This window comes from Anas platyrhynchos, chromosome 1 (assembly GCF_047663525.1).
Source record: "Anas platyrhynchos isolate ZD024472 breed Pekin duck chromosome 1, IASCAAS_PekinDuck_T2T, whole genome shotgun sequence".
Lineage (NCBI taxonomy): Eukaryota > Metazoa > Chordata > Aves > Anseriformes > Anatidae > Anas > Anas platyrhynchos.
In genome coordinates, this window is record NC_092587.1 from 89,105,576 (window position 1) to 89,130,152 (window position 24,577).

The 24,577-nt window shown below is 38.1% G+C and overlaps 2 protein-coding genes and 1 long non-coding RNA gene across 11 annotated transcripts in view; 1 reads left to right on the plus strand and 2 right to left on the minus strand.

The window, feature by feature from the left end:
- Positions 1–2,499: 2,499 nt before the first annotated feature.
- Positions 2,500–23,128, plus strand: LOC110353973 (uncharacterized). 3 transcript variants are annotated; one of them, XR_011803348.1, is made up of 3 exons: positions 2,500–2,626; positions 19,747–19,872; positions 22,924–23,128. It is a non-coding gene; the product is annotated as an uncharacterized lncRNA (long non-coding RNA). The 3 variants fall into 3 exon arrangements; XR_011803347.1 differs by lacking the exon at positions 2,500–2,626 and adding an exon at positions 13,306–13,567; XR_002405282.4 differs by lacking the exon at positions 2,500–2,626 and adding an exon at positions 18,044–18,230.
- On the minus strand, positions 3,781–14,676 carry LOC101792536 (cell cycle control protein 50C). The gene is made up of 7 exons (XM_027462698.3): positions 13,468–14,676; positions 12,531–12,641; positions 11,185–11,286; positions 9,690–9,780; positions 7,439–7,576; positions 6,243–6,452; positions 3,781–5,089 (listed from the first exon to the last, which is right to left on the minus strand). Exons 1-7 carry the CDS (start codon positions 13,678–13,680, stop codon positions 4,902–4,904), a joined length of 1,053 nt encoding a protein of 350 aa, XP_027318499.2. The 5' UTR covers positions 13,681–14,676; the 3' UTR covers positions 3,781–4,901.
- Positions 14,834–24,577, minus strand: part of CMSS1 (cms1 ribosomal small subunit homolog) — a 239,064-nt gene continuing 229,320 nt past the window's right edge. For all 7 annotated transcript variants that reach the window (XM_072023207.1, XM_027462728.3, XM_072023217.1 and 4 more), the window contains 6 exons: positions 22,914–22,973; positions 22,049–22,151; positions 20,569–20,629; positions 19,518–19,605; positions 17,812–17,900; positions 14,834–15,106 (listed from right to left, as the gene is read on the minus strand). In XM_072023207.1, coding sequence (XP_071879308.1) covers positions 15,023–15,106; positions 17,812–17,900; positions 19,518–19,605; positions 20,569–20,629; positions 22,049–22,151; positions 22,914–22,973 — 485 coding nt within the window. In that variant the 3' untranslated portion in view covers positions 14,834–15,022. The remainder of the gene's footprint in view (positions 15,107–17,811; positions 17,901–19,517; positions 19,606–20,568; positions 20,630–22,048; positions 22,152–22,913; positions 22,974–24,577) is intronic.

Consider the following 24,577-nt stretch of genomic DNA (forward strand, 5'->3'; position numbering starts at 1 on the left):
TAGAGGCTGTAGGTCCACTGCATCTAACAGGAGCCAGAAAAAAGAAAAGGCTATTTGGCAACTTTTGCTTTTTGGTGTTTCTCAACTGGTATGCAACTCGCAAGGCAATAACCTTTTGATATCATTTAATATTGTCTCTACTTGCACTAGACTACAATCAGCCCTATTGTCGTTTTCCTCTCCTAGCTGGCCATATGGGGAAAGAGAGAAAAATTTCTCATGTGCTCATGAAATGTAAGCAAAAGCCGAACAAGCCCCACTCTCCCTTTGCTTGGCTTCCCATAGCCTGGGGAGAGAGCAAACAAAAACTGCTCCACAACCCCTCCCTTGCAAACAGGCCACCAAGGCAAAGGCAGCTGCCCAAGGCACTCCCAGCTCGCAAGAAAATTGTTCTTGGAATTGTAGGGAATAATGCAATTAGAGAGAACTGAGTCAAAACACCTTATCTCAAAAGCTAAGTGCTGTACTTCAGAGCGCATGTACCATCCACTGAAAACCAGTAAGTTTTGTTTACTTAACTTGACTGCTCCCCAAAGGTATATGGGGTTTATAGATCACATCAGGATACACCATCCTATGGCATCTCTTTGCCTCCTATCCAAGAGCAAATAAAGTACTTTGCCCCTTCCACCATTCTTCCTCCTTGTGAAAGCAGTTTTCTTTTCAAACCAGCTTTCTCCATACTTCACACCATACTGCTCTCAACCAAGGAGGACACTGCCTTCTTATAATGTGAAGCAAGTGCTTTCTCCTATTTCAGATCTAAACTCAAATCTGAACATTATCAAAATTTCCCAAGCCCTCCCTTTCCTGAAGTGTTCTCCTTGAATTTACTCTGGTATGAGTTTGATTTCTTAGAAAAAGGAAATGGGTTTTAACACTGTAATGCAACAATAAAATACATAGTGCTCCATCCACATACTACTATTAATATCACAATGCAACACAGCTGTTTATATAAAACAGATTCGGCATGTAACTAATTTTTCCAGATTCTATAGGTCTGTGATCATGTTAATCTGTTTCACATGAAGGATTTATCCTTTAGTTTTTAGATGAGATAAGCAAATCTCTATGTTTAGACAGAAAAAAAAAAACAAAAAAACAAAAAAACAACAATCTAGACAGACAGATACTGGATGTGTGTGTGTGTAATTGTAAAGCCTGAAAAAGACTTGGGAAAATGCTGTAGCTGAAGGGCTACTGAAATATCCTATAATTCCTACTTCAGTTTTATGTCTCTCCATATAGATATACATACTATTAAAATTCAACCCTAAAGGGAGCTGGCAACCAAAAGCAGCACAACAGTTTTTGACATTAAAATACAGCTCTCTCTTATGCCTCTCTGTAATTTAGAAATGAGATTTAAATTGTATATAAGGTTTTCAAAATAGTGGGATTCTTCTACCTCTAGATATTTTTTGCCACTGTTAAAACTGAACTACAGAATATCAGATGATAAAATTATCCTATGTGTAACTGCCATCTTCACAATAACAAATTATACACATACATACATACATATATATATATATATATAACAGCAACAACAACAAACCACAGACCAAAAACAAACAAACAAAACAAAACCGAACAACAATAAAAAGGGACTTACCTGTTTGCACTTACCAGGTGCTGCTCTTAAGTTGACTCAGCAATCTTAAACCAGGATATCTTTGTACCAAATCCACAAGTTTACATACATTATCTCATATAAAAATGCCTACTTAGTATTGGTGGAAGTATGTTTTATAGATAAACTTATTAAAAGTCACTTTTTGAAGAATTTTATCAGCACCTTTTTTTTTTTTCTTTTTGCCTTTACTCAAGGCATATAATATTAATTTGTAAAATCAAATGTGCAAGGCAAAAGTAGCTCTGTGCCAAAAGCATAGCATGGTTATGATGCTCCAGGTACTTTAAAACTAAGTTACACTTCTTCAACAAAACTACAACATCTCTGCTCTACAAATCTATTTTCCCTGATCAAATTTGATCTAATAATCACTAACCAGAATAAATTAATTCAAACTCACATTGGATTTTTGTCTGAAATCGTGCTTTCTGCCGCTATCAGCTGCTTATGACAGAAGGGGATTATCCCCTTACCCACGCCACAATGAGAACGCACTAAGGATGGCTTTTACTATCCAGTTGTTAGGGCAGTACTCCAGCCAGGACTCTCACTTCTGTTTCAGCCCCTGCAGAAGGAGTAAGGCAGAGGCAGCATAAAACAATTTCAATAAACATTTCATACAGGTAGAGGATTACATCTACAAAATTATCCTGAAAAGGCACCTTCAGGCAAGTGCTGGTACAAGGGGCAGACCAACAGCAGAGCTGGAGCACTGGCACAAAAAGCAGTGTAAGGAGGTTGCTAAAACTTTATTTTCCATCCATTCTTTTGAGCAAGGCAGATTCTGTCCAAATACATCTGCTGTGAGTACTTCATCAAAACTGCCATCCCCATTGTTCTGGGGTAGGCAGCACTACCCGAAATGACAAGACAGACACTGCAGAGCTGTTCAGAGTTAACAACAGAAACTTCCTGAGCTCAAGTAGCGGCTTCCAAGGACGCTGTTCAGAGGGTACAAGAAAGATTGAAGACGTGTTTAAAGTTGTGGTAAGATGAAAAAGAACTTTTATTTTCATAAATGAAGACTTAGATAACTTCCGGAGTAATAGACAGAGGAAGATTTGTTTGAAGACAGGTTTTCCCTGTGGAGGAGTTTGAAGACATTGCACATTTCAAGAGATGAGCCAGGTTCTTGCACAAACCTCTGGGAGATAAAGGACATACTGTGAACGCTGCTTGCTAGGCTGTGTTTTCTAAATATTATTTTTTTCTTGTAGACACTGACTTACTGAAATACATACCTCATTATTCAGTCTCCTTTTACTAACATTTTTACCAGATATTCCACAAAGAAATAACATCAATGGCAATTGTGCTGTGACTTAAACGCCCAGATGATATATCATTTCCTGCAAACCAGTTTCTCAGAGGATTTAAAAAAAATGAAAGAAAAAAAAAAAAAAGAGAAGGGGGGAAAGAAAAAAAAAAAAAAAAAAAAAAAGAGTCCTGTGGTCTGTTTGGAGCCAGAAATCCTGAGTTCAGCTTTGGCACTAGCTCCCATCAGGGCCTTCCAGAAGGCTGCATGGGATTAAATTTTCAAAAGCACTTAGAAGGTTCAGGAGCACGTCTCATTGTTAGAAGTGATTTAGACTAATGAGCTTAAGCATTGTTAAATATACTGCTTCATGCCCTGTCTCGTCCGGTCCACCGAGGGATAGTTTTCACCCACAGCCCCTGGCAGATTTAGATGCAATGGTTTGAAATACTGGAACCCTGTTTCCAGTTTGCTGATGGAGGTGACTGGCCCTGACCAGGAAGAGTGGAAGCAGACACATGCATTAGCACAGAATGTCAATACAACACACTGATGGAGCAAACTTGTACCAACAGGCCAGGCTATGAACTTGAGCAGCATCACTTTCCACTGCTCATGGCTCAATTATGAAGCACAGATTAAAGGAAACAGTACCTTCTGTTGCTGCAAATAGATTAATCAGAGGCCATCTGTCAAAGGTCGTAAGATCCTAAATACCTGATACATTTTTAAAGGCAGACTTGACAGTGTCACACAGCTTCCCTATGCCACATTGCCTTCTCTTGCTCTAGTATGTGTTTTCTTTCTTCTTTTAGTGTTGTTTTTTTTTTTTGTGTGTGTGTGTGTGTGAGGAGGAGTGAGGCACACAGAATACTTATCAAAGAAATTCATTGCATGCGTTTTATTCCATTTCCTCTTCTGAAACAGAGAAATTATTTTTAAAAATTCATACATGCCATAGTATACTTGGTCCAAATTCTTCAGTGTTGTTCCTACATTTTGCAAGAGACTGGAAACTGCTTCTAGGTGTTTCAAATATGAAACATGAAAATTGATAATAGTCTATTAATTCGCTGCAACAATAATTTTCTGAAAATAAAGGTGTCAGATTTTCTGATGTTTTATGTTTACTATGAGTCTCTGCACCACAGAAATGAGAACCTGAATGGGGAACAGACATTTAGAGTCAGTGTGCACTTCTGCACAGAAGGGTGAGTTAGATAGGTTTGGGTCTGTGGCTTAATGATTACATTATCTAGATGTTTCTGCTAAAACGTTAGCATCGAAGGAGCTTTTAATTAAACTTTCTGTTAAATTGTAACGCCCTCTGTCTAGCTCTGCAAGCTAGTCTTGGTACCCAGATAAAACCAACCAAGAGGGTTTAAACACACTCCATACTCCTAAAAATGGCCTGTATTCAATTATGAATCAAGTATTAAACTGTGATGAATATACCGCACTGATATGCAAATAAACTATCGGCTTTTTCAGGATAGCTGAAAAAAAAGCCGTATAAAACCTTAGCCAAGCCATTCAGCCCACGCATACAACCAACAAACAGACTTTACCATCAAGTTCTATCTGCTCAAGCTTTCTGGAGCAAGATCTCACTTTTTTACCAATCCAAGCTCCAATTAAGCCATTAGAAATATTGTATCAATCAAAGGCTAAGAAACAAAAATGGACTCAAGAGTTCTGGCCAAAAAATTAGTACCATACAGTTTCTCTGCCATTGAATTTTAAACTACGACAGTATCTCCTGTTTGAAAGTCAGTTCACTACCAGTTTCCTAGGAAACAAATGTAGGAGCACACATGCATTAATAATAATGCAGCCTCATACAAGTTTGGTGTTGGATGATGGAAGGGCACTGCCCCTCAGTTTGCTTACATTCACCAAACCTGTTACTGAAACTGATCTAGAGCTTAGGGGAAAGAATGAAAGGCCTGTGCTGCCTGTTCATTCACAGCAAACCTTTGCCATTGTTTATAAATCCAGGAAACCTTATTACTTCTGAAAGTATGTTTTCTTTTTTCTGAGCTTTAAGTGGATGGCAGTTATGATAAAACCTGTCAGGGTTGCTGCTGCGCCACAAACCACATAAGCAATTCCCAAGAACGGGTTACTTCCTCCGCTCCATACCATGGTTGAAAGAATCACGTATTTCTTCCCCTTGAATTTGGTTACAGGGAAATCTGACAAGGATGTTAAGGTTTCACTCATAAAGTTTACATATCTCCAGCTGAAGAAAATGTAGTGCTCAAAATCCTTTCCAACGCGTAAAGAAGCTAGAGATCTGTACTTACTGTAAAAATTTCTTTAAATGACCTGTGAAGTCTCTGCTATTCTTAACCAACAAAACCCACGAAACAAAACAGTAGCAGCTTTCAGTTATTTTAGATAGTCTCCATGTAATTCTGGAAATACTGGGATTTTTTTATTATAAATTTCTGATTCATACTTTTGTAACTGCTACTGAACTAACTTGGTAGGACCCATAGTATTTTTAAGCAGAAGAAGAAACTTACTTGAAAAGGAGCCTTTTGGGGAAGCTTACTGTGATGATACTCTACATATTCTTACTGATGAAAAGTGCTCACCTTTATTTAATAACATTGTCTACCCAGAATATTTTATGTTTTTACCTTTTCTACATAGAGCCTTTCAGAACACAACTGTGCTACAACATTTAAAATCACAGCTGTATTAGCTGAGTGGGTAAAAATTCATAGCCATCTTGATGTAACTCCTGCTGACAAAATGAGGGCTTTAGTCAGCAAAGATCACACTGTTCATTGTGAGATTGCATTTTCACCAGCACAGAAATTCCCATCAGCCCATGGCTCAAATCTGCCAGAGGGCTCTGCTGACACAGGCATCCCGTACAGCTTGCAATAGCAGGGATAACTCTGGGATTTCTTGCACCCCAGTAAGGGTGCCTATGCATCTGAGGAGGCCAATATTAAATATTTTAGCTAAATTCACGTCTTCAGCTGTCTCTTCAGGTTCCCATCCATCAGTTTTACCCCTCATGTAAAACCTAGTACTGCCATGTTCTGCCTTGCAGAAGTCAAATCCAAAGGTCTTTGCTGCCATTTGAGTAACATGTCTTAACTCTGCCTGCTAGAGACAATCTACTTGCAGCATCTTGTCACCCTTACAACAGCTAGATCTCTTCATGGTGACTTGGTTTGGGGTGTTTTGCTTTTTTTTTTATTTTATTTTATTTTTTTGTTTTATTTTTTATTTTTTTTTTCCTTGCCATTTTACTATATAAATCCCATCCCCTTCCATCTCATTGCAACCATTTAACAGTTAAGGATTGTCTTGGATTATATGAAAGGATACTATACGAGATACGGAAAGTGTAATTCCCTGCTGGGAGGCCATCAGCAAAATGTCTTTCCCGGCTGATACGACGATAAAGATTTTTGAATGTAGCAAAAGCTGACACTCGCATCCAGATAATGAAGTCATCATTTATATAACCATTGTTCCTCTCATTTTCCTCATCTAACAAATATACTGGTTTCTGCCAGTAAGGAGGTCTTGCTGTCCCTGGTGAAAAAGAAAAAAAACACAGGGAAGACACTGTCAGTATAAACAGGGGTCGGTTTACTAATTTCTGGGCCTACTCATAAACAACACAGAATACAAGAGATGGAACAAACGCAAGACTCTGTCTGTTATTGCAAAATTATATATGCTTGGTAACACTCCACATGCTTGGTTCTCCACTCACCTCAAACACGAATTAACAGAGATTAACAGTATGCATTAGAAGCCACAAGTATAGGAAAAACAAAGTGAATTGCAGAAACAAAATATACTGATACTGTTTATTCTGGCTTCTCATCTCTTCAGCAAGGAATGTACCCTCAGGACTCCACCTTCATTTTTATACATTAGTTTATTCCTGTACAACCAGAAAGGCACTTTTTTGCACTTTAATGGCACAGCCTATGATATTTAGAATCTATCATATGAAAACTACTTGGATAATTAACTCTGAGGCAGAGAAAAGTTTCTTGCATATTGCATCCAGCACAGCAATGCCCTGATCCAAAATATAGTGCTTTTAGTCCCACTTCAATATGGATCAATCCTAATGAGGAAACAGACCTAGAAAACAATTGTTTGAAATAACTGCTGAAGATGGCAGTCTCACTTGGCTCACAATTGCCAAGGTCTGAAGAAGGAGAAATGGGATATGTAATTCTCCTTTCTAGATATTTTCAACAGAAAATACAGAGACTACATCCTTGCTTTTTCTGGACAGATTAAATGTTGCAAGAAAAAATGCACAAGAGAGTGTTGATGCAGGCTACTTTCTTACAAAATCACTTTCTCTCAATTTCTGTGGTCGTTAGTAATAAGCAAACAATATTTTGGCTAAATCTGTCTTCTACTCTCATTCACTTTTTAAAGCTGCTTCTTCTTCAGGTATTTTTTCCAAAGACATTTCCCTTTTCAGAATGGGAAAGCTCTGCACACAGGGAGGGAAGCCACTGAAAAGTAAGGAATGCCAGTAGAATCCTTCTTACCTGCAAATGCAGAAGAGAGATTGTGTGATTGTGGATTGCGAAATTTCACATTTTTATCTGTCCACCAACTGTTTCCAGTCTTCAGCAGTGGTACTTGAATAACAGATGAGTTAAAATTGTAAAAAAGATCAATAGTATCTGTAGGGAATACCAGAGGCAATGTATATGAGTAGAAGTCATTCTGATGTCTAATATGACTAGCAAAACTAACATGCACCTTTCAAGTGAATAGGAAAAAAAATCCTTAGAAAGATTTTATCATGGTGGTGTATGGAGTATTATATACTCCGTAAGTAGAACTAAGCTGCTAGAGCCTTAGAACTTCTGGAGTTTTAAAGACTGAGCATACTCCTACAAACAATCTGACTGAGTCTCTGTGTAGAAATATGTGTGACTATCTTGTGTCCATCAACTCTATGACTAACTTCTTCACAAATCCTTTCTGGAACTCTCTAGGTTGCTACAGAAGTTACACTCCTAGCTATCTCTATCTCTCCCTAGAGTTTCTTTACCAGTTGTCCTAAACTGATTGTTTTGTTATATATAACTTGTTTTCAGCAAACAGTAGAAGTGAAAGCACAGTCAAGGGAATTGATGATTCTTTGGAGAAAATATTGCTACAGTTTTATGCTAATTAGAGGCCTTATTAACGAATTCGGTCACAAACATTCCTTTAATCATAAAATATTTAGTTAAATTGTGATTACCCTTGTCATCCTGGGCATTGTCATCCTGGACAAAAAACACTTGTCTTTTCCATTATATTATCCTACTTGGATTAGTTTAACATAAGGCAAAAATATTTCAGGTTTCATTAACATCTATGTAAACACCTAGGTAGCCAACGTGATGACTGGCAGGGGAGGTTAGATGGCATAGATGGGGATGGGCTGCATTTTAGGAAACACGATGAACACAATGACATGAACATTGATGAAAACATACTTTTAAAAAATCCTATTACTAAAACTATGTTCACTTGTCTCATTAAAGCCAGTCAGATACACTCTTGCGTAAATGATCATTGTGTGCTCCACTACATTCTCCATCTACTTATCATTGGTTTACTAGCAGGAATTGCAATTCTCTGAGCTCTGTCTGCTTAACTGCTCCATTATTAGCAGACAAACAGCTAAATTGTCAGAAGCACCCTCTTTCACAGCAAAGGGATAGAAATAAGCAACCAGAGTGAGTGAGCATTCAGACTTCACCAGCTTCCCCCACATCACCAGCAACTGGAACATTTCATCACACTTCGCACTAAGGACTGATGCAAAGGCAGAGACTTGAAGATTTACCTTCAGCATTTTTTATCCCTAATTTTCTGCAGGAGAATTCTGTCCTGCTAGCGAGGGCTCCAGAACAGCACAGGCTGCATGGAGGTAGCTCTGCTGGCCTAGGCCTCAGCCCAGTCCAGTAGACCAGATTTCCAGAGGAGCAGGTATGTGCACAGGTGAAAATCAAATGGGTCTAGAAGCTGCCATTCACAAGCTCTCTGGTGGGGTGGCTCAGTTACTTTAAATATCACTGCTGCATTGCCAAAAACTGCTGGGTGAAACAGGTTAAAAAGGAGTGAGAGGGGAAGAAAAAGGAGGAGGTAGGGGAACAAAACCTGTAGAAGTTCTTTTCTTCTTTCCTTCCAAAGAAATCAATTCTGAAATCTGCCAACGTTCATGGCTAGGAGCCCTCTTCTAGATTTTAGCCTTCATGTACTGAGAGGCAGATTATGTCCTCCAGATAGCCATACAGATGAAACCCAGGATCAAATAAATTCATGTAAGACTATGGATGCTTCCAGCATTCAAAGAACAAAATGCAAACATACAGATCCAAAGGTCCAAACCAGTGTCAAGAACTTGTTGGCTCTTTTTAAGCACACTATTGTGGGAAGGTAGAATTTGAGTTGTCCCATTATTTCACAGAATCCTTGATTCTGTGATTATTGTACCAGAATGGATATTTTAGCAAGAAAATACACTAAATCTAATATGTATATCATTGTTCCCTGTTTCACCAAGACTCAATTCCTGAGTCCTGTTGCAGAATCACACTGAGGAATAAAAAATCTTCCTCACTTTGAAGATGAGAGGAAAGTTACTGAAGAACTCCATACTCACCACTGCAGCGATGCCAAACAAATCCTTCTGTAGGAGAAGGACAGAGATCTTGCAATACCAGGACTCAGCTGGATTGAGGTAGCAAATCATAGTTTCAAGTGGAAATTAGTAAGATGGACACGGAGGGTACTTACCATTGAACATGCTGTTGGCAATAGCACCGCATGGAGCCATCGGTGTTCCATTTTTGTATGTGGTGAAGGGCGCACAGTAGCTCTGCTGAACCTGCATTCAAGGTCACAGAACAATCAGGCAAAGAACGTGTAGGATTTTGTTTCAGTTTGCTGGTGTTAATGTCCTCCTCTCACAACTTCTTCTGAAAAGCCACCGAATAAGTCTCTAGTACCTTTTGGTCACATTAAAGAGACATCCAAATGAATAGGTCTGTAGTTGAGGAACACATGCTGTATCTCAATATACAAACTTTAGGCCTTCACCAAGTTCTGTTGCAGCCTTGCAAACTCTAGACTACAAAACTCATTTGGTGATCTGCGGTTGTAACATAGCTACAACTTAGTATGTTCCAGTGTGCAGCCCTGACTTACCCTGGAATATCTTATTTTTCTTTGTTTTTATTTTTGATCTGCATTGCTTCAGGAATGTAGAGCAGCAGATATATTTAGCCACATTACTTCAGCGTGGCCAAATCTTGATGCATGAAAGCATGAAAGCACAGCATGAAAAACAAAAACCCACCTTTGAATTTGTCACCCTCTCACCTATCCCAATTCACTACAAACTCTAAGTCTTAGCACAGAAACATTTTCAAACAGCTCAGATCAGCTGTGTATTGATTGGCACAAAAGCCAAAAGCTGTTGCACCTGAATGCAAACAAGCTGCCTGGACACCTGGAGAAGCAGTTATATGGGGAACGTGTCTGGAGAGTTACAAGAAACATTTTATAGCAACAGGTTATTATGGGACAATCACCTTATCTACTGACAGGGCAGTGCATGAACTGTATATATGTTAACAAATGTTATTTTTAACCTAAAAACCCCACTTTTTATTTATAGATATGCAAGTTAAAAAAAAACATTAATGTAGTGATCGCAGTGTCCAACTGCTTTATGCATGCATTGCTGTGAGTGATGCTGAGTAGCCTCCTATTCAAACATCGAAGTTATGTATTTCTTAATGCTACATGATCTACATGATCACCTGTTTCACCATGTACCATTCCCTACTTCTGGTCCACTTCCAAAGCCAAATGTCAAAATGAAAGACTTTGAACACCTTAATTTCCTAAGTTTAAAATAAAAACACAAATTAAAAGAGTTCTGTCTAAAAGAACTAAAACCACTAGAAGGAAACACTTTCTGTAAATTTATTTTTATTTTTATTTTAATTAAAAGACAGTGTATTCTTAATATTAGCCCTATACAGTGCAGGTTTGTGAACCACAACATTGGACTGACATCTTCTATTTATGCACTCAACCTTCCAACTTATAACACATAATTGCCCTAGCAATCATAAAAGCAGAGACTAAGCACTGAAAATCTGTACCTTCTCATTCCCTACAGCCATCTCAAAACACCTTGAAATTTACACTTAGTTAGCTGTCTGTGTGGTCAAAGATGCACCTGGTGAAAATACTGATCTCATAATATAAAGAAAAAACTTACATTTACTTCTCGACCCAACAACTGTGCATCACTTCTTGATATCACGTATCGACGGTGGTTTTGATAGAAGTTTTGCAGGCCATAGTACATAAAAACATCACCCTAGAATTCAAGGATAAATCCTTTCAATAAGGTAAGCTCATGCAGACAAGAGAAATCATGTTACTTACAAAAAAAAAAGGGGGAAATAGAGAATTCAATTCATACTTACATTCTAATCAATTACTTTAGCAGACACTGGCTAAAACCTGTCCTTTACCCCAACTGAAAGTTTTTGTATTTTGGCACAAAATTAAACATTCTTTAAAACCCTAAATGAATTCTAAAATGAAACTGCATGATTGTTATTTTACTCAAGCTGGTAATGACTGGCCATGAACCAGCAATGAGTATGAATAATTTCATGGAGACAGACACCCATTTTCTGTAAAAGGAAGATGCCCAAACAAAAAAGCAGCCACCAGTCTTAATTCCTGCAGAATTTTTTTTCAAAAACTAAGGCTCCCTCTCCTCAATTATCTGAGTCCCTTGGAAAAATTAGTCCTGTAATTAAAATGAGAATACTAAGCAGGCAAATAGAAGGAACAAAGAGGTTTAGTAACCTATTAAAAAAACTTTATTCAGTTAAACAAACTTATCATCTCAAACATTACTGTATCTAAACCATTACTCACAGGGCACTTTAACAATCTCTTTGATACTGAAGAACCATAAAGTGACTTTATAATATAAATACCGTCGTAATTTTAAGGGATCATTTATGCAGTTCTAAGTGCAAGACACCTGTGGCAGAATATGGGGTATTCTAACAGCCTCAGCAACATAACCAGAAGTTTGGGACAGAAAACGAAAGATAATTCTTCCAAATGAAAGTGGAGAATGACACTGTTAGACTTGAATTGTTTCAAGGACCTTAGGTATTAACAGCACAAGTCCTGAAAAAAGGACTGCAATGGTTGACTTGTGACAAGTGGTCAGAGCTTCAGATTTCTTTGTTATTTGAGAGCTTAACAGTGCAGTAACACCTAACCTCAGGCAAGATCAAGGGTTTGCTATGGACTCAAAAAGAGAAGTAATCTCCACAGTCAAACACCATTTCCTCCATCCCTACTTTCTCCTTAGAGATCTCCTGTCCCAGGGCAGAGACAGCCTGATCTGAGCATTTTTAACACATGCCAAAATCAGTAGCAAATGTAAAAGTGTAAAATTCTGAGTATTTCACATTTATAAATAGCAAAAAGAAAATTCAGTCATGAGCTCTACAGAGCAAAATTAGCATATTTTATCATGCAGGGGCATAACCAGATGTGCTAAGCCACTCGAGTTGGTTTCTCATATCCACTTACCAGCATATCTTCCTTCAGTGTGAAATCAATAGAACAGAGGCATTCGATATTCCAATTAAAGGAATTTTCACGAAGTTTTGAACAATCCGAGCATTTGTCTGAATAATTAATCTGTCAGAGAAGTGAACAAGCAGGGAGATTACAATAAAGGACATGAATGCAGGAAAAGATTAGTGTTTCAGCTACAAGACCTCCCAGAGCAGTTCTCTCCTAAGTGATTTGGGATTGCCAAAGACATTGTTAAAATTGACAGAGATATAGAGCATTAAGACTTGGCCTCAATGGAACATTCAAAAATTTCATCCCTAGTTTAAAGCTGCTTTAGAGCCTTCTGATGACTGTTGCAGAACCTCCACATTTGCTCCTCGGCAAAGGAGTGCTGAGTGATGAGCACTTCTGCAGCTTGGCCTGGCTAACCAAGTAATGCTTGACAAACTCCCATGGGAATTATGGCCCGCCCTCTGTGAACAGCCTGGATGTAGTGCTGAGAGTCAGCTCCAACCAGCAGTCCATTAACAGCAGCAGGTTTAACCAATTTTGCTTCCAGGAAACAGCATTTAAACATCAGGGCTCCTGCATTTTAAGATTTTGCCCCAGCAAATATTTATCTTCTAGTGCCAAACACTATTAAAGGGGTTAGTTTATTTTCCCTCAAAAAAACGGGAAAATAATAACACCATTTCAGATATTACCACCCAGTGGTGGGAGTTCCCACACATATTTTGTATATTACTTCTCAGTTAACCACCCAGTACTTGGCTTTCATTGGTGACCAAATATCTGAGGATTTTCACAGAAATACTGTCTGTTTGACGTGTCCAAGGCATGAAGCCATTGCTATATTCTTTATCCAGAAGCACAAACTCAAAGCTCTTTTCTCCCAAACATAGACTGATTTTTTCTTAATAGAACACCTAACACCCCACTCTAAACAAACCTGGATTTCTTTGACGCTGTTTGCTGACAGTATGAGGCAGATTCCCACAGAAAGGCAAAACGCTCCTGTGAGAAAGAAGGTGGAGAGCACAGTCGCAATGGTAAGCTGGGGCTTCCACGCCGGTAGCCTCTGTTGTTTGAATGCACTGTTATCTGGACATCTGGAAGGACGTGCTTCTGCTTCTTGTGGAGCAAAACTCTTCTTGTTTTTCATATTCTTCTTAGTGAGAGGAAGGAATAATATACTTGTACTGGAGGGTGTTTAAGCTGAGATACTGTCTTCACTGCTGGGAAACTGTGCTGTTTGTTCAGACTTGCATTATAGCCAGGAATTACTTATTAACTAGATCTCTCTCCTCCTCCTTTTCTACATTCATGTCTGGATCACCATGATCAGCTTGTACCAATCAGATGTTTGTGTACTTCGGTCAGTATGTCCAGATCATGCTGCCTGAAAAAGCTTAAATATATGCCTTTTCCTGCCCCACAGTTCAGGAAATTCGGTTGCATTTATGTCTTATTCTTCTGTAAGGATACTGCCAACTCTACTGGAATTTCTGTGTAATCTCAGATTTATTATTTCTTCACCCTTCGCTTGCTGACCAGCTACCAAGCATGGGATAAAATGAAAGATCTACTCCAGTTGCATTGGATACCACTGGGAAGGACTGGAGGGGCTGAGAGTAGTAGACAGACAATATTGGTTTGGAAAACCAATTTCCTTAACCTACTGCTGCATTCATTGGTATTGATCTAGATGCAATTTAAAGTTGTAAAAATGCTGTGTGTTCTTTATCACAATAGGACAATTAATTCTAAAACAATCTGATTTGGATATATGGTCTTCCAAGATGTTGACAATCAGTCCACATCTATTCATCTTGTCTTTCTATGAAAAAGGTGTACCCATTCCCTACTTTTCAAAATGATAAAAGTATTACCCAGTGAGAGATAATCTCCTTTTAACTGGAAAAACAGTAGAACATTCTTCACACATCTCAATGGTTTAACCACAATAAAGTCTCAATTTAATATACTGAAAGTTTAAACATAATGTATCATGTTATAGCATAAAATAGCATTTGGTCAGCTGTAGATCAGATGGGAGAAAAATACTTTTTTGACAAATTACTGACATTCATACATTTCCGAAGATCCTGTAAAGCAAGAACTAGCTTACCACTCCAGTGAGAGAAGTAAAGGTTTCCTTTGGGACAGCAGAAGGAGATAACTGACACATACAAAGGCTTTCACACCTAAGTTTGCTCATCTTCCAAGTCTTAAAAGTGACATATAATAGTAAATTTTGCAGGTGAAGGCAAACTAATTTCAGTATCACATTGCTTGGGCAATAAGTCATACTAAAATCACAAATAAAACTTCTGTTTTTATTATTAAAAGAAAAGGAACATCAGAAAAAGTTACACCATGCAATCTTTCTGTATTGTTTGACCTCAGAAAAGTTAATATTCCTAATGCAATCACTGTTAATCACTTTGCCAGTTGCAGACAGAAGTAAAAAGCAGCTGTAAACAACGTCCTTGTAGGTAAAACCATTAAAAGAGTCCCAGCTTCACAGACCCTTCTCTGCATAGCTTTATAATACTCATCTCCAGTAGGTCAATTGTTTCTTTCTTTATCTGAAGAAAACAAAAATCAAAGAAAGCATCAAAGGTTACTGATAATTCTTTGGCCAAATACCATGACTCCCGCAGTCCCATCTAACACAGCTACAGATTAGGTTGCAATTCATACAGAGTTGATAAAGTATGCTGCAGCAAGAGATCTACCCTGGGCTGCAAAATTTTTATAGGACTTTCCAGAGTATCAGCCAATATCAACGAGTCCAAGGGACTGTAACAGCCAGTGTTGCCTGAGGCTGAGACACCTGAATCAAAGTGAGCAGGAAGGTCAGGTATACATGAGCCGTATGCAAAAGTACTTTTGTTTATAACTGACATGGTTGTACCTTATTGCTTATCTAAAGATAAGTCAAATGCATGTGAGGGTAAATATTAATGACACACTTCATCAGGAACACAAGATTCTCTGCTATCGTGGTAAGTCCAGAGTTTCCTTATGGTTCCTTCTTCCCACTTATGAATAACTTTTTTTCTGAGGTTTCTCTCAGGTTTACATCCTTTTGTGCACAGGAATGTATGATGTCAGAAAGCCTAACTATTCTCTATTTCTTACAAACCCTTCTGCTTTAATGAAACCTGAAATTTGCTCAATGCTTATTTGTAAATGGAAGAAAATAATGTTTAGCAAAATGCTTTAAAAAAAAAACAAAACACATTCAAATCTCACAAGTAACTCGAAGAGTTGAAACAGCTCTGTGTTGTCATCAACCTCTATACAGAAAGTTTTGGAAGTGGGAAACTTGTCCTTTGGTCAGATTGGGAAGTATACAGTCAATTTTTATTTAAACCTCTACACTTCAGTGTAACTCAAGCTCACCAAAACAGTCTGATAAACTCATTCACTCTACATTTGGTTTCTTTGTGAGGTTTCTTTTCACTTCCTTCTACCCCCCATATAGGATAAATGAAATGAGAGACAAAGGAACAAAGAAAAAAAAATCCAACAGCATTAATGAATGAGATGTTGAGGCAACTGAAAGAGCACTGGATCAGGAGAATAAGGTCCTTAGCTCCCTAAGACTGTATTCCATATTTCAAGTCTGCAAATTGCTAAGCATCCCATTGTCTTCTACAGTCCTAAGGTGCTTTACCTCAAAAGCATTATCTGGGTATCCTTTATTACTGACATTCCTTACAAATAACTTTCAGGAATCTACCGCCTGTCTGCAGCAGGATAAATAGCTGCAATAGCTGCACTTACATAGCTCAACATGTCAAAAGCCTTTCTGTATAGTTTACTACCTGAACCAAATGCAGGTTTGAAGACTTTTTGTAATCCCATGTTTACTATTCTGTAATGATATATAGAGATCTATCCTTAGACTAACACTATATATGAAGGTGCAATATTCTTACTTCTTTGGTTTTAGCTTGAACTAAGCATGAGCATTGGCTTCTCTAATTTTGATGTTGACAGCTATTTTTCCTTAATAAAATAGAGCCAGAGTCACAATCTTGGCTTCTATTCCTAGGCAGACATGCTGAAATGCTGTAATACTACATCCAGTGAGCTGAAAAGGACTGTCCAGGTTCACAATAGCCCCAAATCAATTATTAACAACATATATATATATATATATATATATATGTATTTTAGGTGGATCACCTATATTCTACTGTGTGTTTATTTACTTGATCTGGTTTACAAAAATCTGTTACACTGCAACCAGCACACGTTGCACTACTGTTTTGTGCTAACATGCCTATGAATTCCGGTTCTCCGGTCTTTGAAAAACTTTCACGTTAAGCGCAAGTGATGTACAAAAGAGGCTTAGATATTCACCACAAGAGGGAGCCTCCTTGACTCAATAAACAAAGTGTTCTTTTTGCTACTTCATTTCTGCAATGTATGTTTTTGCAGGGCACTGTATCCAGGATTATTGGATACTTGCATCTTTGTGTATGCGGGACTGTAAAATGCAGCACATTCAAATATACATGCAGGTGCAAAGATGGAATAATGACCGACAATTTCTTTCACTTGTGAAGCTTCATATCTGTATGTAAGAAAGTCCTACTTCCCTTGTGATTATGTGTATTAACCTGCTCTAAATGTGCAGGAAAATGGAAACATTGTGCAGGAACATGGCAGCTTCCTAGCAAGGACGACTAGGGCAATCTGCCTCTTTCACTCTGCTGGCTAGGTACCAGCTGATTCCCCACAGCATACGGTAAACATGTCACAGCAATTAATGTGAAAGCTCACTTATAGAACTGAAAAGCATGAGGAACTATATTAAAAGGAGTCTACAGATGATGGATGGCTCTACATAGTTTGTACCCTCCCTTTTTCCAAATATAGGGGAACTGCCTGTAGATTTACTCACAAGAAGTTATCTTACTCTCAGACAGAGACCAATAAATGCCTCTCCAAAGCTGTACTTAGTTTTTGAGGAAACTTTTGCACAAAGTCCTCTTACTGAGAAACTTTTCCAGGAACAGGCAGAACAACTACCCAGCATAAACAAGAGAAATTCACAGCACAGCTATGACCTGCAACAACAACATCAACAAAAACTTCTGCAAGATGTAACATTGAGACCAGAGAGTACAGACTTTCAAGTAAAATGTTGACTTCTTTGTGTTTCTAGACCTCTGAAGTTATCTTTACAGAAATAAATCCTTACCAACCAAGATCTAGGCACTAGAATCAAAAGTACTGAGTACAGAGAATATAATATACACAGGTGCTTATACGATACCTCAGGGATATCCATCATTCTCCTTAGTTTCTGATCTCTCCAGTTCCAATCCAGAATCATATATTTTGTGGAGTTCAAGCACAGGCCATCTAAAAAAGCAATAGAAATTTTATTACCAAGATAATACAGCATGTGCTTATCAAAATTATTTTTGTGTTTTACATCTTTTGCTGTCTGTTCCCAAGGAAACTAATCTTTGAACACTTAAGCACTACATTTGCTGGTTGAAAAACTAATGCAGTGACACTGCAAACTCCCTTAACCACATAATCCCATGCCGTTTTGGAAGACAAACACAAAAGCAGAACAACTACTGTTGCCAGGCTTGTCAGGAGCTAACATCCTGCCAGCAAATAATTCCTCAAGCTTCCTCTTGATGAAACCACAGGAGTTGAATTTCCACAGCTGATGAGGAGCTGGTAAGTTACAAGGACTCTAGCCTGAAAAATCCTATTAATGGGAACTGATGGCGTTTAGCAGTTTAAAGGGCTGGGTGCTACGTGAATATGAGACAGGTCAGTGGTGCTGGAGGGACAATTCAGAAAGGACCATTTTTTTTTTTTTTCCTTTAACCACTGTTTGTTTGGAGAATAAAGGTCCTTTCTGAACTGGCCCTCCAGCAGTTCCCTAGTCTTCTATACAATGTCCACAATTTTTATAACATTTTTCACTCCTCTTCATTCTTTAGGTGCCTGGCACTGCAACACAAAATTGTCAAAAAAGGACTAGAACTTAGAATAAAATAATACTACACTTTGTGTCCCTGCCGTAAACTGATACCACTTGAGATGGCAATGTGCTGATGTGCTGAGCAGTAACAATTTAATGTTGGTGAAAGACAGAGAAAGCAAAAAAATTATGCTATTCCTGTACTCCTTTGGAAGGAGCAGTAGAGTCCCAATCTACAGACAGTCCCTGACCACAGGGGACCAGTGACCATAGACTCCTGATGAAACCACAGACTAAGCAAGACAGTACTTAGAAAGAGGAATGGAAAGAATCACCTTATCTTGCCATTTTGTGTTTGTTTTTCTTTGCATACATCGTGCCTGTTAAGCAAGTAAAACTACTCCAAATTTGGGAAGAGAAAATTATATTTATATAGAATATTTAATTTCATCACATACAAATCAGAAATGAAATTGACAACCAGATCTTTGCTCCACCCCACAGAAAAGTTTACACTGAGCTCAGAGTGACATATGATACAATGACTTCTGCTATTATTTCCTTTTGATTTACTTGTAGTGTTTGGTTTCCTGGAGCTTTAAATCTTACACCATGGTTTTGCAATCACTTCTAAGTCAACATAAATTAGTATTCTTGACAAAAGAGGAAGTCCCCCACCTCTGCCTGCTCATTACCCAATTTTGTGTGCATGCTGGTTCTGTTTTAATTGGGATCAGTTCACTGAGCTGCCAAACATACAGTTGAGCTAGCACAAGAGGAAGGGTGGGGGAGTAAGTGGGTACTGACCGGGGGTGGAGGTGCTACTCTGCTTTTCTCTCATAATACTGATTTATTCCAGCTTAAAGGGTTCATTAAATCAACTATTAGAATACTGATCTCATTTTGACTGACACAGTAGAAAACTGCACAGCTTAGTACCACAGACTCACATAACCTAAGCTCTTCAAAAACAAAGTCTAACTTCTTGTGAGACCAAGAATAGGATACTTATTGATAAAAAAAACTTGTTCTCCTACCTTGCTCCACCAGCGCTTTTATCCTCCCAGGAGTTCCAACCCCAATGTGGAACACACCTTTCTCCAGCATATTAATCTGTTCTTTTATCTAATTTGAAAAGAGAAAGACAAACTGTTGTAAAACCATGACTATTCAAAATTTCTTCTCAAAGAGCTGGAAATAAATTCAAGATCACATACTATCTCTTTCTAGAATATCATCAAGTAACAAATTCTATTAATCTTTCAGGCTGTCAAGATGATCTCTCTGGGAGAGCATTTAAGAAATGGAACAGCCAGCTGGGCATCACACTTCTCTAGAAGGTCAGTCATGTTCAGCTTTGAAAATCTGCAACTGCACCAACTATTTCTGGAGGTGAGAACAGTTTATTTTCTTCAGTATTTAAGTATATTCTCTGGAAATATTTGGAAAACCAACAAATCTGAATTAGCTCTAAACTCCCTCAAGATGCTGACACTGGAAAAAAGATGAAATAAAGCAAGTTGTGTGTTTGACAGTATTTATATCAAAGGCCATGTTTCCACTCATTACTTCCCATATTCCCACAAATTGTGTTCTCCAACAAGTATAAATACTGGATATCCAGACATCTCACTGGCATATGCCAATGTGGGCGCTGGTACAGTTTGCTTCTACGAATGTGTGTGTAAACCTTTAGTTTGCCAAACTTTTGGTTTATACAGGCAAAATATATTTGAATGAGCACCTCATTCAAATGGACATGGAACATCTTTAACATGCAGCACATGCATAAGCATCTACACTCTGCACAGGATTGCACCAGAGTTGGTGTTCAGCTAGATTCCTCGAATTGTGACAAAAACCTTCCAAGAGGAAGCTTCACCTAGAAGAAAGGAACACTATATTGAAAAGCACTATTGTTAAATGTTTTACAAAGAAAATGGTATGACACCAGTGAATTTGGAAAAAGAACAAATCTGAATTAGCTCTAAACTCCCTCAAGATGCTGACGCTGGAAAAAAATGAAATAAAGCAAGTTATTTGTGTGTTTGACAGTTAGCTGTTCTAACACACTTACAGCTTTCTTACCTTTATGTGCTTTGCAAACAGTTTCAGAACCCTGCAGTCTCCTTTAAATGCTGTCATTGACCTAGAAATAAAAAATTGCAAAAGGAAATGCTAACATCAGGGCTGAGATTAAGACCACACAGGAGGAAAATAAAACTAGCTGGCATTTCTCAACATACTTGAGACACACAGTTCCCCAATGACCTATGATTGTACTTTGAACGCTATGTACGTTCTCATCTGCTACTTGCAGTGATCAACAACCGGACAAACACAATAGCAGGTATCAGTAGGTGGCAATATTGCTTAGATAGCTTTTCAGATACTGTTGAATAGTTAGGGCTTGTGCTTTCACAGCTAACAGTTCAAAACTGACTAATCAACAAATTCTAATTAAAATATTTGCCATTACTGACATATAGGCATCAATGAACACATGCATGTGTCCAAAGGAAAAAGCTGTATATGTACAAATGTAGATTTTACAGAATTTTCCTGCAGCTTAGCAGATGAGTAAACCTATACTGCCACAGTCTTTACTGTTGGGATTGTCCAAATTCCAGTTGACCAAAACTCATTTGTCTGAAAACCTGACTTATTGTTTTGATACTCCATTTGAGCATACACTAAGAATTCTGTTTGGTATTAGTAAAGCAGGATACTACACATCCAGTACTTATGGAATGTCTCTGCACGCTTTCTGCAGTGACCGAGCCAAATTTTCAAATTTCACTTGTGCAAAGCTAAAGGTTTATATACAAGCATACATACACCTAAGGCTCAGACAGTAGTATTTGCATGCAGGGGCTAAGCATTACAGGCACATCTGCCATGTCCATGCTGTTATCTGTAGCATAAAATTCCCAACTCTGTGTACTGACAGAAAATCACAGGAAGCAGGGTCAGGACACAGAAGACAACCATGAAATCTGTGAGGTATACATTAATTCATCAAGACTTCATGAATGAGATAGGGGAGAAGAGAGAAGGGAAAAAGAAAGACAGGGAACACTGAAAATCATCAACATTTTGTCAGCCTGAGACAGCTGAGAACACAGACACAGATATGGAGGCACTCCGGACAGACACACATGTCATCACTTGAGGCCCCAGAATGCCTTGTCCTCATTGCCTTTGGTGCTATCAGCATCATGGCTCTACAGTCACTACTTCTAGTGGTGCATTTTGATGCTTTATGGCTTTACGGCTTTACTGTGTTCCCACATATAACATGTTGACTGTCTCCCCAAAATTGGTTACACCTTTTTTTTTAAACAATAATAGCACTTACATGCAACTGAACTACTAAGTGTTACTTTAGTCTAAAACCAAACACCACACTCCCACAGTTTAAAGCAGCAAGGGATATTGCATCAGTTTCAGTCAGTAAATTTGTTGGCTAGCAGAGGACAGTGTCCCAGTTTTGCCTTTATGTCTGTGGATCCAAGACAAAACCTCTGACTGACAGCCAACCTCAACATAACATTTGCTATCGACATACTTGATGAGTTCCAAGGAACGAAGGGCAGAACTGCAGATAACCAGCATCACCACTGACTTCTTCTCCTTGTGGTTTTTACGGAGTTTTGCCCACTTAGGACAGACTGAAATGAAAAAGCCCACATACACACTTACAGAAAGTACTACTTAAATACATGCCACAATTTTAAATTGCAAGAGTACATGATGAATGGTAGCCAGCAGCGAGAACACACATGCTGACTCCTACGAGGTCTGGATCTCTGGCAACAGTTTTACATTTAGTCATGGCTGAGAAACTGGAAAATAAAATGTCCAAAATAAATACAATACAGAAATATTATAGAGCTGAACAAATGAGATAGCATTAAAAATCAACATGTGGTAAGGTGACAAGGCCACTGTCTTCGTTTGTCACATATGGTAATTTGTATCAGGTAAAACCAGTTGAAAACAAACAAACAAACATTTACCAGACCAGAAGTTCTATATAAATATATAAAAGAGAATAAAAATACTCTTGGTTCATGTCAGTAGGCAGTGGCAAGATTGTTACTGGAAGGTAATACATATACGTACATATGTATATACGTACATATGTATACATACACATACTACTTATGACAAATAATCCCAAATAATTAAAAGAAACTCTAAAACATTTTGGTCAAAAAAAAAGTTGTTTTGTAAAAATTAGCCGGAAAAACAAGACCTGTCACAAAACAAACAAATAAATGAGAACAACAACAAAAACCTATAATCCTGGAAGTTATTAATGTTTTGTAATTAAAAACTATTTGGGGGTGAAGATAAAAACTGCAATAGTAGTGCATACATAATGGTTTTCATACAATTTTCATCTCATCCAGACCAACATTTTAACTTACTCTCTTTCAGGTATGAAGAAAAACTGTGGGTGAGATCATTGGCTGGCAAGAAGCAGGAATCTGAAAAACATAAAGGAGAAAGTATTTTTGTTGACGTACTTTTAACAGCAAAATGAGTATAAATGTTTGCAGCATAGCCATTAGTTATATTGATGAAATCACATTTATGTTAAAATCCACCATCAATAAATTACCATTTGTAAAAAGAGATACAAGGACATCACGTGTACGTGAAGCTTTAAATTGTGTAAGTCAGTGAGAGTAACATTTCCCTACCCAATTGTAATTCTTTCTTTTTTTCTCCCACCATAAAAACCGGAATACAGGACTGCCCAAAGGTGATCACATACTTCAAAACAAGTCTTTACCACACTCAATCAAACGTTTTAGCCAAAAGCCTTACAGTCAACCTGCTAGACTGTTACTTCAATCTAAGATGGAAAATGTAGATCACCCAGACAATTCATACTGCATAAATGCAAGAACCTACCAATAAGTGAGACAGATGTTGGTCACTCTCCTGTCAGTGAGTTGCCTTTCTTTTTGGCCTTTCATATTGTGGTAATAATCTACCTAGTTACACTAGCCCTAATAGTAACCCTTATTCTGCACTTTGACACCTTTTGTTTTTTTCCTTTTTTTTTTTTTTTTTTTTCTTCATTTCCCATTGGCTGCCTATCTTTTACCTACATTATATTAGCCAGTAAATATGAAAAGGACTGTGGCAGACACGCCATTTGACTTTAAGGTCCATATAGAGACAATGAAGAAAGACAGTGTCCTAAATTAGGTAGTTTGGAAGGTCTCTCTTTTTTTTCAGTGCCTACACAGAAGTCTAGGATCTTAAATTTGTGATTAAAATTAGATGGTCTGAAAACTTGCCATAGTTGTTAAGGCTCTATTGCCTGATGGAACAATACGCTCCCTCAGAGCATTAACAACTCTGTCTTCAGGGACCCACATATTTGTTGTCGTTGCACATGAAGCACTGCACCTCAGGGTGCCTGTCTATGGAATGAGATGTTTGCTGATACATTTGAACTAAATTAAGGAGGTTTCCTTATGCACGTTATTTATGTTCACATGGATGGCACATTGTGCTAATGCTGGCACTGTCAATCCATGGTTTCTACTGCAACAGGCAGTGTGACAAACTTGGTTTATAGCTGGATCCTGCCAGAAGTCCTGCCTGTGCAGCTTCTTGAGAATAGCCACTCTCCACCACTACATCTTCCATTTAATGGGTGCTGTCTTGCTAAATACTTCTATTTTGTCCCAATCCTTTCTATTAAAACCAGAGATTGACATTTACTGGGACTTGAACTCCAAAGGGAGCTCACTGTGTACAAATGAAGGATCAGCAGCTGATTTAATTTTAAAATTATGTTTAAAAGATGCATTTGATGCTGGTGGCAAAGGGCAGTAGCTGGTAAAGTACCATAAATATTTGGTGGTAATAGGAGAGCTCTAACCATCCGCTACAGTCCTCTTTCCCCATGGGCAAAATATCTTAGCTGTTGGTTTGCTATTCTGAATACATTAAGTCTCATTACTGACTGAACAATTTAAAAGATGGTTTCTAAAGCATATAAGCTTCAGTCACTGACTTTTCACAAATGCTCCAGCAGAACTGAGTATTAACAACAAATTTAAATAAAAGTTTC